The sequence below is a fragment of the Girardinichthys multiradiatus genome, chromosome 4 (genome assembly GCF_021462225.1).
Source record: "Girardinichthys multiradiatus isolate DD_20200921_A chromosome 4, DD_fGirMul_XY1, whole genome shotgun sequence".
Taxonomy (NCBI): Eukaryota; Metazoa; Chordata; class Actinopteri; order Cyprinodontiformes; family Goodeidae; genus Girardinichthys; species Girardinichthys multiradiatus.
Genome location: NC_061797.1, coordinates 19,446,523 through 19,461,423, shown reverse-complemented (window position 1 = coordinate 19,461,423; position 14,901 = coordinate 19,446,523). Strand labels below are relative to the sequence as shown.

Genomic DNA, 14,901 nt, shown 5'->3' with positions numbered 1-14,901 from the left:
TCCAATTTACAAGCAAAACCAGTCACTGAATTATTAAAATGTGGGTAGAAAACTTGCAAAAGAAAATTGCCATTAGATGAATTCAGTTTTGCTATTGGATTATTATTGCTAAAAATACATAACATTCATTTATGTAATAATAGCTATCAATAATATAGAAGTGTTACCAGCTGAGAATAAGCTACTGTGAGATCATGTGTACCATCTATTGATATAATAAATAACTTCTTTCAGCGGGAGGTCAATGACAGTAATTTTGGTTTAAAAAGGGGTCATAACCTCTTATATTTTAAAGATGTCCACTTTTTCAAACAGGGAACAGAACTACATTCAATGGGAACAGGGAGTATACAGTTATGTCCAAAATTATTCATATACCTGGCAGATTTAAAGTTATATTCAGTAAACAAAGAAGTTTGTTTCTGATCGGAAATGAGGCTGGTATCTAACAAAATCAATTTAAAAGTAAAATCGGTTTTGAAAATAATTTATCTGTATTTATTAAAATTTTACTAAAATTACATGTTGAAAATTACTAATACACTTCTCAAGAACATATGGAATAACCTTTACTGGAAATTTTAGCAATCAAACGCATCTTATAGTGGGTGACCAGTTTTTTGCATTTTCTGCTGTTATTTTAAGGACTTATATTTGGTGATGAGCTCTAAGTCTTTAAGGTCTGAAGGCCTTTTTGCTATCACCTCTTTAGTTCCCTCCACAGATCCCTGGTTGGGCTAATTCAAAATGTTAACATTGCTTTCAGTCAGAAAAAACATCTTGCTAAAACGATTATTTTAAATCTACATCTGCCAGGTAATTTTGGATTTTGGACTTGACTACTGGATTTGTGGGATTTCAGTATTTGATTGTTTATTTTTTACATAACTGATCAAAAATACATAACAACCAATGAACAGTGGATAATAGTAGGCACAGGAGGGTAGATTCCCCTAGTCTGATAACCCTGAGTAAAAATGCTGTACTTACAGTATTTATACAAACATTTAAAATGGAAATGTTTTAACCTGATCTAACTGCTTTTACAGAGAAGCTACAGCTATTCTTACTCCCACTAAAATCCCTTAAGATATGAATATAAACAGTTATAATGATGGTATCTGTAACATTTATTCAACAATTTCACTTTAAATTGTAATCCCAATCCAAAACATAAAGTAGACACCCACACAATGTAGTAGAGGTTTTCATTTGCTTATTTCACAGAATATTAAACCTTTTTTCTTTCACAAAATCCTGTTAAACATGATACTGATGAGAAGACCAGTGTGAGGGTACAAAACAAATTGGCAAAGGGGCAAACTGGAGACGTCGCTACCCAAAAAGAAGTGACTGCAAATAAAACTGTCCTTTTTGCTTTACTTGCATTATCAATATATTGCATGAACACATTGGATTTAGAAAAACAAAACATTTTAGGTTTGATTTTCAAGATATTCTCAAAGTTCATGTCAGTATACTTAAAAAATTCTGACAATTATTCTGCATTTCCAGTAAAAAGGAAAGGTTCCAAAGGTGCATTACTCGTTTTTATCTGTAAACAGAAACAGCAAAAATACTTTTTATTCTTTATTTTGATACTGTAAGTGAAGATAGATAAATGATTGAAATATTGAAACATCCAGCAACGTCCATCCCCAGTGTGGTTTCAATTTTACATCATATTTTTCTCAGTAGCTTCTTTTGTTGACACCTCTGATCATCTTTACGTTCATCAGAACTCCAGTGTCCTGTTGCTTATTTTGCGCGTAAATCACACATTCCTTTTGTGTCCTCGTCCACCTTCGTTCACATTTACAGCTTCTTCTATTTCCACTAGATATTGCCAACAACATTAATTAATTATTCTGAAAAAGGTGGTTCAGATCGCACTTCAGCTTTACACAATTCTTTCTGCTTTCCCCTGCCAGGTAGTAGCCTACCACTTATGCCAGGCAGACAACACATACACCTGCCTGGTTCCGGAGTTTGTCCACAGTGTCGCCGCCCTGCTGGCCAGAGCGCCTCAGCTTGCCCCGTACAAGGAACTGCTGGCACAGGAACCCCATCTACAAAATCAGCTTAGCCTGCGTTCCTGCGTTCAAGATCCCATCGCTGCCTTCAGGAAGGGTGTCCTCGAGCCTCTAGCCAGCTTACGCAAAGGTATGGAGAAAAAACAATGTGATGCTGAAATCTACATAACTTTTGGCTTTATATAGGATCATTTTTCAGGTGTTATAAGGGTTCCCGCTTCCATGTCCTATGTGAAATAGCCTTTTAATGATCACTTATGAATAATTTTTTCCTAGTTAAGGTCAACGATTAGAAACATTAGGGCATTGAGATGCATTTTTTGTCATTTAGACGGAGGAACAATGAGTGTTATATTTGCCCTGGTGAATCATCAGCCTCCCGCAGGATTTCAAGGTCACCAAATACTTTCGAGGGGGCCCCGGATGTTGTGGGCTCATTAACCGGCTCAGTTTTTCATGATGCAGTTAGTCAGCTAGATGGATGTGTTATTATAGCGAGGCCCTCTACAGAGTAGAGGAGTGTTTTGTCTATTTCATCTCTATTAAAGAGGTCTGGGAAATAAAATTAAAAAAAGGAGAGGGTCCTCGTATGAGTGGGTGTGGGTTGTCTGGACTCGCAAAGATGGTTTGACATCTTCGATAATGTGAAACATGATGGATAAGTCGTGTATCGAGTCGGTTAACAACAATGATCTCTAGCCTCTTTCAGCTGAACATACATCAACCATTTACCCTTTTCTCATTATATCCTGTGCTGTTAGAGAAAGAGGCACCAATCTCATTAACATCTCACTCATTTACAAGGGTAAAAACATTGATGTCAGGATATTGTGCATCATTCTCCATCTCTTCTCTCCCTCGTGTTTTCAGAACGAAGGCTACCTGAGGAAGACTACATCATATTGGTCGACAGTCTTAATGAAGCAGAGTTTCACAAGCCGGACTACGGGGACACAGTTGCTACCTTCATCACCAAAATAATTTCCAAGTTTCCTCACTGGCTGAAGCTGGTGGTCACAGTCAGGACGGGGCTGGTGGTGAGTCTGTGTGCGATGGATAACGTTAGCAGCGTACAATAGCTTTGTTCTATTTTATTCCTCTGAATAACCCCAAAATATCCCCCATAAACACTAGAGACACATGAACTGCCTCTAGTTCAGACTATGTGTGAAACCTGCTTCTCTACCTGTATTTTAGGCTCGGTCATTGACTGTCATATCATACAGTCATGTCTTGAAAAATCTTAATAATGCATTCCAAGGTGGCGCCTGTTCTTTAAGGTTGATATTACTCACCGTGCACATAAGCTAAAAAGATTTTTTGCCTCCTACTCTGCTTCCCTACATCTGTGTTTCCCGTTTCCCACCCACTCAGTCCCACTCTGTGGTCAAAATAAACTCGAATAAGTAAAAATAGCGTTGTTTTTTTTATTACTGAGGTGTCCTGTCAAAAGTTGGCTGGAGAACTATCTGTATTTTATACTGATAGTTCTCCAGCCGGCTGTTCTCGTGATGAAATAAGACATTTAAAAATGTTTGACAGAAACAGTCACGCTCAAATGGGCATCCAACACATTTGTGTCTACATCGTCTTTTCTTACTTAAGTAAATCCATTCTGCAACTGTCATCTAAATAAATGCCAAAAGGTAGTTGAAAAAACATTTTTCCACATTACTCACACTGACGAGGCTGTCTGCGATGCAGTTGTTTCTGCGCTTCCCTCAAGAGATAGTCCACGCTGATTATCTCAAAATGACAAATAATCGTCCTACTGTGCACCTCTTTTCTCACCTTGTTGAGAAAACAACCTGCTTTATTCCACTGCTGTCTTGCAAAGAAAAGGCAGTCTTAGATAAAATCACCCGATTGGATTTTTGTGTTATTTCCCACACAGAATGTACAAGTTACTCTGCATAATCTGCAGATTTCATTGTGAACGCGGCCTTAGGACAAATAAATGTTTAAAATCTGCTGAGTGAATCTTGTTAAATGATATAGACCCTTGCCTGTGTACAATTCTGCTAATCATTCCAAGGTAAATGAGCACTGACAAATGTCTCAAAATTGTGTCAAATCTTTTCTTATTTTTTGTAAAGTTGGACACCGGCACTGCTTAAACTGCTGCATAGTGCATAGCATGTTGTGCTCTTTCTACCACAGTTCTAGGCACTGGAGTTCAGAGTATTGCACCACTGCTCTCTGTAGTCTGATGCATTTTCTCAGTCTGGTTGGTAATCTCACCAAACAGCAGACACATCTGTCCTATATCGAAGCCAAGCCCAACGCTTGCATGGATTACACCCTGAATGGCTGGTAAAGCTAGCAAGAGTCTGCTGGGAGTATGGAGCGTGACCGCTCGCCAGATGATTACATAATTAAGTTAGTGTTTGGAAGTATACAAAATATGTTAGAGTCCTTGTCCTCAAGAAGTATCAGAAGACGGAAAAAAATAGACATAAAAACTTCACGGGGGAAAAAACAACTATTATTTTACCCATGCATCATCATCATCTTCAATATATAGGAAGTGCTACAGTTAATTATAAACGCTGATATTTCCCAGTGCAGTGAAACGGATAAATAAAGCGCAATCTGCAACCAGGGATGTACTGTGTGTTGCTGAAACTAAATGTCAGTCTTCTTTAATTGAAGCACTTTATTGACCGAGCAACATTTTTTTACTCTGTTTTAGCCAGCACTGAGCAGCTGAAGATGGCAAGAGAGAAGCTGAAATTTGAATCTGAGAGATGCCAGTGAGCAATGTTGGAGCTTGAGTCATTGTCACACTATTTACTGTACTCCTTCCCATGGCTCTGCATGAGTCAGAGATAACAGCATCTGAATAACAGCTCCAGATTTTGGTGCTTTTATGTTCAGCTAATGTGCCAAATACATGCTTCTTTAAATACGGAGGTATATGTATCAAACCAATAGTTAAACAGCCCTCCTCTTTTGCAGGAAATCACCACGCTCCTTCCTTTCTCTGGCATTTCATTGGACATCCTGCCAGACAGCAGTGATCTGGGCGCCGACCTGAGCGACTACATCCATCACCGGGTCAGCGGTAGCAGCCAGATTGCTGCTAATGTTACCACGCCAACAGGTTCCGCTCCTGATCCTCTGCTCCTCAGCAAGTTCAGCAGCAACCTCTCTACCCGGAGCCATGGCTCCATCCTCTATCTTCAGCTGACTCTGGATCTGTTCCACAAAGGCCACCTGACTCTGAAAGGAGGAAACTACCTGGTTGTGCCCGTCTCCCTGTCAGAGGTCAGACATTTGAGTTTATCACCAGATGCTACCTTGCAAAAGATTAAAAAGCACCATGTAAACTATTCACACCGTTTGAACATTTTCCTATTTTGTCATGTTACAACCACAAACCTTTATTTTTTCACTCCTATTTTGCAAATAAAAATCTGAAAAGTGTGGCTTGTACTTGTATTTTCCCACTTTACATTGAATCCCTTAAATAAAATACATCCAAACAATCAGTTGCTTTCAGAAATCACATACTTACCCTTACAGGTTTAGATTCTAAAACAATATCCCAATATTCCAAGCCTTAAACATCTTACAGAGCAAAAAATCTATCAATCAATGATTACTTGAAATGGACGTAATATAGCAAAGCTGGAGACATAAAAGACACGGCCGTCTCTGTAAATTGACAGGCCAGAAAAGGAGAGAATTCACTACAAACGTCAAAGGGGCCATTGTAACTCTGAAGGAGCTGCAGAGATCCACAGCTCAGGTGGGAAATTTGTTGACATGTCAACTATTAGTCATGTAGTTCAGGGTTTCAGCCTTTAGGGAAGAAAGACAACAAAGAAGCCATTGTTAAATAAGTTTCCACTTCCCAGTGGGGACACAGTAAACATGCCGAAGACTATGTTCTATTCAGTTAAGAACCAAAACTGAACTTTTTGGCCTATATGCCAAATGACATGTGGTAAAAAAAAAAAAAAAAAAAAAAAAGGAATACAGCACATCACCTTGAACACACCATCGCCATGGTGAAACATGGTGGTGGCTCCATCATGCTGTGCAGATGCTTATCTTCAGCAAGGACAGGGAAGCTAGTCAGAGTTGATAGGAAGATGGATGGAGCTAAATGCAGGACAACCCTAGAAGAAACTTATTTGAGACCAGGGCGGAGGTTCACCTTCCAATACGACAACTACGTCAAACACACAGCCAGACCTACAATGAAATGGTTTAGCTCAGAGCACATGCATGTTTTAGAGTGGTCGAGTCAAAGTCCATACCTAAATCCAGTTGTGAATTTTCAGAAAGACTGTGAAATTGCTGTCACCAAATGGTCTCCATCTAGTCTGACTGAGTTTGAGCTATTTTGCAAAGATATGCAAAGTTGACTTTAAGGGGTATAAATTCGCCTAAAGGTGTGTTAGATTGTTCCTGGCAAAAATGATACAACTCATAGAGGTAGACAGATGTTTCTTTCAATTTTTAAGTTATTGTTATATTTAGTGTGCAATCAACAATGTTTAATTCCATAAAAATAAAAAAGTACAGTTAATTGAGGTGTATTTTCGAAGCTGCCCTTCTCTCTTTATTGGCTAAAGTGTAATGTCTTAATACTCATCTGTCACCCTGGTGAGCTGCCTGTCAGAAAATTCCCTAAAGTTGAAGTAATTAGTGTCCACGCACAAATCATGCTGGCAGCCTGCTATTGTTCTGGCCTTTTCTTTTATGAAAACAGGGAAGAAGCTTACCCCCACGCTGTTCGGATTATTAAAGATAACATGACAGGATCAAAAACTTTGTACAGAATGCCAGAGATAGTAAACTGCAACAAAGGTAAATGGCATAAGCATTGTGATACAACATAATCAACACTGTTAAGAAATTAGTACATCAGATGAGCAAGTGTTGTTTTACTCACATAGGCTTAAAAGCATAATGATTGTGTGATGAATGTGGAAAAGAATTGAGGGTTATTAATGTGTTGATCGGCCTTATGAACTCCTAGAATAAAGAGATAGTGGAGATTTTAGTTTTAAAAAGGATGAAAACCATCTAATGCATCCAGTACCCATAGTTGTCAAGGCTGTAATTGGGCCAAATTAGGGCAAAAATTGAAAGCTTTATGGATGTCTACATTATATAGATTCTCCTGAGACCCAGAAAAATAATTACCTGTTGTCAATGTGGCGCCTGAATTCATAACCTTTCAGGCACTTTTAACATCCCGCGTACAGATATTGACACCACACCATTAGACTAATCTCTCTGTGTTGCAATTTGGGTTACAGCTACTAATTAATTCTGCACAATTTCATAAATATGTATTTAGCACAGTCATTTTGTATTAACATCATCTATTATCAAAGAACAACTTATATAGATTAATGTTTGTACGTAAGATAAGGAAATTATATCTAGCTTTAACTGCGAGTAAAATGCATAAGTGGAAAAGATCAGTATTTTCACCTTTTTTTTAAACGTAACAAAACAAAACCGATTTGTGTGTTTTTTTACATAGTGTTAAAACCCGTAATGCTAGTACTTTTAATTTGACAGTTTCGCCCCCTGTGGCAAAAAGTTTGGACACTACTATTGTAGATGTGTTTCTGGTCCAGTACATCTGACTAATGCATGGGTCATTAGCAGGATCCTGTTCAACTCGATGACGTGCTGAGGAGCTTATTCAGCCATTTGAATCAGCTATGTTGGACCAGGGACATATCTAAAACATGCAAGTTGAACACCCCTGCTCGATGGCGCTAGTTGCACGGTTTTTGCCTCAGAAAATCATCCTCACAGTAAGATGCTGCCAGCATTATAAGGGAAGTTGTTGACTAGGTGATGAGCAGTGCTTGTTTTTCATCAGACATGATGCTTCCGACTCATTCCAAAACGTTTCATTTTGATTTTAATCATAGCCGATATGTGTTTCTAAAGCCTGATTAGTGATCAGTAGTTGGGCTTCAGGTTGGCTCTCCTACCTAACCAAGGAACACTGGAGCTCAACCTTAGTGACCACTGGATTCTTGATCAACTCCCTGACTAAGGAAGTAATCCTCCCTGATTACATCAGTTAGGGTTGATCCGTTTCCTCAGGCAGGTCTAAGGCGTGTTCTGCTGGTTCCAAACTTCTTCAGTTTCCAAATAATGGAGACCACAGTGGCATTTGGGGCATTTTTATTGGAGAAATTGTATTTGTAACCTTTACCAGATTTGTGCCTCCACACAGTCCAGTAAAGGAGCTTAACAAACAATTTCTCTGACTTCACTGCTTGGTTTGTGTGGTGAAATACTGTCAACTGTAAGACCTTAGAGTGTGCTACACTTAAAGTTTTGTTCAATGAACTGAATCAAATCTCAAAGATGACCATTAAGGCAAAGGGTGTGACTATTTATATACCTGTTACAGTATGTTTAAATTTGACATTTGCGATAAAACAACAGGACACAATTTGCAAATTGCTTTTAGAAACAGTTTAACGTAACAAAATGTAGGGGAAAAAGGAACCCTTGCTACTGAATAGACTGTATGCTTTATGTGCCAAGAGTTTCTATGCATTCATAGATTTTTTTTTAACATACCAGGCAATATAGAAATTCCACAAGACGTTTCTTTCTGTGTTACTTTAAGCTATATATATAGATCCACCTTCGGTATATTCTGCATATATTTCCAACCTTCCAACAACAATCCGGATAGCTGAAAGACAAGATCTGGGACAACGTGCTGACAAGCTTCTGTTGTTTCCCTTCGCAGCAGATGCTTTCCTTGGTCCAGATGATCTAATTAGTGTTTACAATGAACCCATATGAGACAAACATCTGACATGGAAGAGTTTTCAAGTCAAATGCAGCACTATGCACAAGTATACGTTTCCACCAGCAGAATATTTGATGCATCAATGCAAAAACAGTCAGACTTACTGTACAGCAATATTTGTAAGGTAACTAGTTGGTATCAAATCTACATAAAACTTCATGTTTTAAATGTAAAATCTATTACGGTCTCAATGACTTGTGCCTGTCTGTTAGGTGTACCTGCTGATGTGCCGTGTGAGCTTTCCGGATAAAGACGTCTTTGAGCAGGTCCTTCCGGTGCTAAATGTGGCACTGGCGTCTCTGCACCCACTGACTGATGAACAAATGTTCAGGGCACTGAACGCAGGCAGTGTTAAGGGGGAGCTGGAGTGGAACGACTTCCAGCAGAGATTAGACAGTCTGGCTGGATTCATGGTAAGATCCCTGATGTTACTTCATAGAAGAATCAATAATGATTCAGCCTTTGTTTGGATCGGATCTGGTGTTTAGGGACTTAAATCTAGTAATTGAGAGGCTTCTTTTTACACTAAGGGTGCAATACTTGATCATCAGATCCTTTAATTTGACTAATGCTTTAGAATTATTGTTTTGTACTTGAAGGTCAGGCGTAGGGATGGCACTCGGATGCTGTGCCATCCCTCCTTCAGAGAGTGGTTGGTTTGGAGAGCTGATGGAGAAAGCACAGATTTTCTTTGTGATCCGAGGTGAGCCTGAAAGTCAGTTTATAATACGTCAGTTTTGGGATTTGAGCACTGAAATAATCAACTTGTTGCATGTGTGTGTCTACAGGAGTGGCCATGCTCTCCTGGCCTTCATGTTCTCCAGACAGGAGGGAAAGCTAAACCGCCAGCAGACTATGGAACTGGGACACCACATCCTCAAAGCCCACATATTCAAAGTAAACAACACTTTTGAGCGGTTTGTGTTTAACTTTAGGCTTATTACTGGACACATAGGTAAGAATGTCTCACTCTGGTCCTAAAATCATTAGTTTATGCGAGGTAAGATTGTGTGGGCTTCTAAGCAGTCAGTATTTATTTGTAGTAGACAGTGGTCAGAGTAATGCCTGTTCGAAGCATCCGAGATGCATCTCATGGAGAAATCATGCTAATTCTGAGTCAAAGCAGGGCCCATTCAGTTGAAAATATGCCTCTAAAACATCCCAAACATCAACATTAGTAGCAGTTGGAGTGTAGTTATAAAATTGTTCACATTTTTACCATATTAATGAAACAAACATTGTCACCTCTTCTTTACTATGTGCACTGCTATTAACTGAGTGAGAAAAATCTGACAGTTTGAACAACTGTCATGATGTGTAAGAATCAGTGTTATAGCATTCAGTTGTTTTAGCCTAACTCCCCAATGAGGTTTTTCTCTTTATTCTTCAAACTGGGTTCAGTCTGAACTTGAGCAGCGTCCACTGCTGGGAAGATACTTACTACTCATGGTACATCCACACAACCTCACTTAAACATTAAACACACATATCAAGATAAGTGATGCAAATAAACACCTACAGTTAATATTGTTCCGTCTGTGTGAGTGGTTCCCACGCTGTTCATGCTGATTTACTCCTGAGACACGATTCAGATGGTGGTGTGCGCATCTGAGCAGGTGTTATCTGACTCTGTGTGTTTGTGCTCCTCACACACAGGGTCTGAGTAAGAAGACTGGCGTGTCCTCCAGCGTTCTTCAGGCCATGTGGGTAAACTGCAGCACAGATAGTCTGTCAGCTGCACTGGGCTCCCTGAGGAACCTGTATACTCCTAACATCAAGGTGACACACGGCACTGCTCCACATAAAAAAAAAAAAATATTCCCACCCAGAAATATTTTAGTCAGAGATATATTTTTGTCCTTTTTAAAAATGATTTTGTAGGTAAGCCGTTTGCTGATGCTCGGTGGTGCATGTGTGACCTGGTGTACGGAGGTGATAGGACATGCTCCCATCCTGGCTGTCCACACCCACCTGGGGCACGTGGAGATGGTAGCTTTGCTGCTTGAAATGGGTGCTCCTATAGATGGGACCACTGGCAGCGGCATGACGCCCCTTTGTCTGGCGGCTGCAGCAGGACACGCCGACATCGTCAGCCTGCTGTGCAAGAAAGGAGCGAAGGTCAGTGTCGTTTCTGCACAGTTTACTGCAGATCAATAAGATTTTTCTCAGTGGCAAATCTCTGCCTCTTAGATATCTCAACTGCTCTGGTTTTACAGTCACCACAGTTTGAAGATCTATTCTGGGAGGGAGATGAAATAAACAGGACTGATCTAGGCCAGTGTAATACAGGCTCCAGCCAGGATAAGGGTTGAGAGTCCTTCTGTGTGTTCCCCTCTGTGCCAGGTGGGGCATGCTGATAAGAGTGGCCAGTGTGCGCTGGTCCATTCTGGGCTGAAAGGCCATGCAGAAATCATCATCAACTTGCTGGGCCAGGATTGGGGAGCGGATATCCCCGCCGATCCACAGCAGCAACACGGGAATGAAACCACAACCGGGAAAACACAGGCAGCCCAGCAAGCAGTCACGGCTGCAGCCAGTGTGGGACACATGCAGGTACGGCACAGATCAAAAACATTTCTAACGCTGACGAAATTCATCTGTATGTAGATCACGGTGCCTGTCCTCGGCAGACGCAGAGGATTTTCTTTGAATCTGATTGTTGTTTTCTCTAGTTCAAGCTCTGCTGGTGCTTTGGTCTGTTTTCAACACAGCAAGGCAACAATTGAAGACTGTCAAATTGTGTTATTTCTTTTCTGCAGGTGGTGAAAAGCTTTCTGGACTTGAAAGATGAACAGCTGGCAGTGCAGATGGATGCTCACGACTCACTCTGGGGAGAAACGGGTGCATTTCTCCTATCAGTCACAAAGATTTATCTTTCTCACCTATTTTTGTCCATCACTGTGGTTCTGGAGTCACGCTCCAGGGCTCAAGTGTTACATGTCAGCCTCATTCTACCTCTTTGGAGTAAATTTATAGTAAAATCAGAAATAACACCATGCATCCACTTTCACTTTTTTTTGTATTCTAACTCAGTGGTGCTCTGGCTGATATCAAATTGTTTTATTTTACTGAAATAAAGCATCAAGGAAGATTTTACAGCATCCAAAGAGTAGCTGTTATTCAATTGTAATACTTTCACCTCTATCACAGATGCAGATTCTGTTCCATTTCTGGTCCATTTGCTGAGAGCATGTTGGATGAAGCCTGCATCTGTGCTTACAGGACCATTACAGTGTAATTGTATTAAAAAGTCCCCTGCAGTCCTGAGATCGAAAATGTTGGTGCATGAAAAAGCCTTTTAAATCATATATATATGTGAAATCTCTGCATCATTGGGTTACGGTCCATTAGTGCAGGTAAAATGGTCATGTCGAAGTCTTATTACTGAAACAGGCATTTTAGGTTCTCTTTAGATTACCCAAGACAGCAATGCACATAGTGCATCACAGTTATTGAATGTTGCCTTTAATGAGAATATTTTTACTTGTGTATATTTAAATCCAAGCTATTTAAAGCAAAGACTGAGCCTCTGTTTGTTCTTTGTCCCTCATGACAATGTCTCCTCATTACAGGCAGCGTTATATAATTGACTGGCCTCTGAGGCATGTGGACTCATGAAATATAAAGTCATTTGCTATGGGGTTAAATGCATCAATACCTCGCTTTTATCCCAAGCTGCGCAATTAGCTGCAAGACTGGAACAAAAACAGGACCACCTTTTGTCAAAATAATGCCTGCCGGTTAAGGAGGGTGTAAATTATCCAGAGATTAACTTTCTAAGCTGTCTTTGATTCTTATTTAGCTGTTAAAGAACAGCTAAATAAATTTAGATCACAGCGTATTTTTAGAAAGTTCCAGTTTTGGTCAGAGACCATATATTCTGGATAAAAATTTGATCACTGTTCTTCAATCCTCCATGTGCAATGCAGTGGTACTAATGACAGTAAAACAGGTCCAAAGCATGATTCTGCCACCACCATGCTTGAACGTTGGTGCTGTGTTCTTAGATTTTAATGTTTCACCATGACTCCTCCAAATGTTCTTTTTGTCTTTCCTGCCAAAGACATCCCTTTTTTTTCTTGTTTGACTATGAAGTTGTTTTTAGGCATTTGGTTTGTCCATGTAGGCAGCTGCAAATTGTAGTTGATCTTCAAGGTGTCAGGTTTGGAAAAGCAGCTTCTTTCTTGGTCTGCACTCTCTCAGTTCATAGCAGCGTTAAACGTGCTTCACTGTGGAGCAGCATCTTCCAGTTTATGATAGGCGGGAGCCTCTGTGGTTTTTGGGTTGTCCTTAAGCATCATAATAGTTTTTTTTCTAGGAGGGTGACAGTTTGGCTCAGCTGGATGAAAACTGGTTTCTGAATGGACAAATCAGGACTTATTAAGCTTCTGGAATTAATTTATCAAAGTTTTGACCTCCACTCTATTGGAAGTTTAAACCTTTGCTTAAATGCCGGATCTGTGCCAGGAAACCAAGCAACCAAGTAAGCTTTTAGCCAGAAATTTGCAAGAAGCTACAAAATGAATGATTGGCCAAATATTTTTGGTGATGGATATATTTATATGAGCCAGTATGTATAATTTTAACCATTTGTGGATTAGAGAAAACCCATGATAAATTCAATCTTATGCTGGTGTTTGTTGTATAATCATTTTATCTTTGGTTTTAAAGAAATACATCTTCAAAAGCACAAAAACAATATAAAATTCATGCCCTTGATTGGTGGAAGTAAACCTCTCACCAGAACTGTATATTTGAATAATTATAACATTAAAGGTTTTCTTCCTTTCTGTGTCTAAGTGATACCTCTTCTTCTTCTCTCCTAAATGTGTGCTTGCCATTTGATCTCTCTGCCTCCATCAGTACTGAGTGCGGCAGCGGGGAGAGGGCGACTGGAGATATGTGTGTTCCTCCTGGATCACGGAGCAGAGCTGGAGGTGCCAAACCGCAGAGGAATGGTCCCACTGCTTAGTGCTGTCAAACATGGCCACACACAGGTGAGGGGAGGGCTTCTGTCGCAGACACAGGATTTCCTGCATCTGTTTTAGTTTCATCTTAAAAAGTATTGAATTTGCTTCTTGTGTTTTTAATGTCTGGATAAGTCTGGAAATCTAAAATACAGTATGGGAAAATATTGTTTTTTCCAGGTTCTAAAGGACTAAAGATTATCTATAAGATGAACATTTGATGTTTAACAAATGTTAAAAAAAAACTAGACATTTGCTCAACCATGTCAGCTTTTTGGTTAATCTACTGCATTAAACCTTCAGTTTAGCCACCAGGACCTCATTTTTTGAGTCAGGACCTACATATTATAATGCATATATGTTCATGCAGATTTACACGTTTTATGAGTGACCATCTCTCAAGTAGAAGGAAGTCCCAGGTTTAAAAGCTAAATTCATGGCCCCTCAAGCTGTTGAAATGTATTTGGGCAACACTGGAATCCCCAAAGTTGCTGCAAATGGCAGCACCTTGTAAAGCAGCCGTTTCTAAATTGGAATTGCAGAAAAATTGCAAAAAAAAGCAGCTCACTGACTTTAAAAAGCTACAAAGCATGTATATGTTACATAAACTGTTCTCTGCCTCGGCCTAACAAAGCTAAACCATTTATACTTTATTCTAAAAGGAAATAGTTTTGTATTAAACGCAAAATAAAAAAAAGGTGTTTGTTTTTGTGTTTTTTGTGTTCTCTGAAGTCAAACATTGTTAACGATCTTTAGTGTTTCATGTTTTTTGGAGAATTCATACTAACCACATCACTGTAAAAATTCTGCTGTAAATTTATTGCAATAATTATATGTAGGAATAAAGAAAACGCCAAAAGATGCACAAAAAAAATGGGAAAGTTGGAGTTTTGTGTTGAGATTTCTTTTTATATAATTGCCCTTTTGTTTTTCCCAGGTCGCTGAGCTGCTTTTAAAGAAAGGTGCAGATATTAATATCAGCGACAAACAAGGTCGCACCGCGCTGATGTTGTCCGCCTCTGAGGGACACAGTGCCACTGTTGAGCTCCTGCTGTCGAAGGGTAAGGGGGCACCCAGCTCTCACAAATACATAGTT

General features: G+C 39.6%; 1 protein-coding gene across 2 annotated transcripts in view; it reads left to right on the top strand.

Moving 5' to 3' along the window:
- Nucleotides 1-14,901, top strand: part of LOC124866820 (protein TANC1-like) — a 45,333-nt gene that overhangs the window by 24,463 nt on the left and 5,969 nt on the right. For both annotated transcript variants that reach the window (XM_047362784.1, XM_047362783.1), the window contains 12 exons: nucleotides 1,932-2,163; nucleotides 2,904-3,070; nucleotides 4,992-5,300; nucleotides 9,051-9,251; nucleotides 9,438-9,541; nucleotides 9,627-9,735; nucleotides 10,495-10,617; nucleotides 10,720-10,956; nucleotides 11,182-11,391; nucleotides 11,598-11,679; nucleotides 13,702-13,835; nucleotides 14,743-14,866. In XM_047362784.1, the coding sequence (XP_047218740.1) occupies nucleotides 1,932-2,163; nucleotides 2,904-3,070; nucleotides 4,992-5,300; nucleotides 9,051-9,251; nucleotides 9,438-9,541; nucleotides 9,627-9,735; nucleotides 10,495-10,617; nucleotides 10,720-10,956; nucleotides 11,182-11,391; nucleotides 11,598-11,679; nucleotides 13,702-13,835; nucleotides 14,743-14,866 (2,032 nt within the window). The remainder of the gene's footprint in view (nucleotides 1-1,931; nucleotides 2,164-2,903; nucleotides 3,071-4,991; nucleotides 5,301-9,050; nucleotides 9,252-9,437; nucleotides 9,542-9,626; nucleotides 9,736-10,494; nucleotides 10,618-10,719; nucleotides 10,957-11,181; nucleotides 11,392-11,597; nucleotides 11,680-13,701; nucleotides 13,836-14,742; nucleotides 14,867-14,901) is intronic.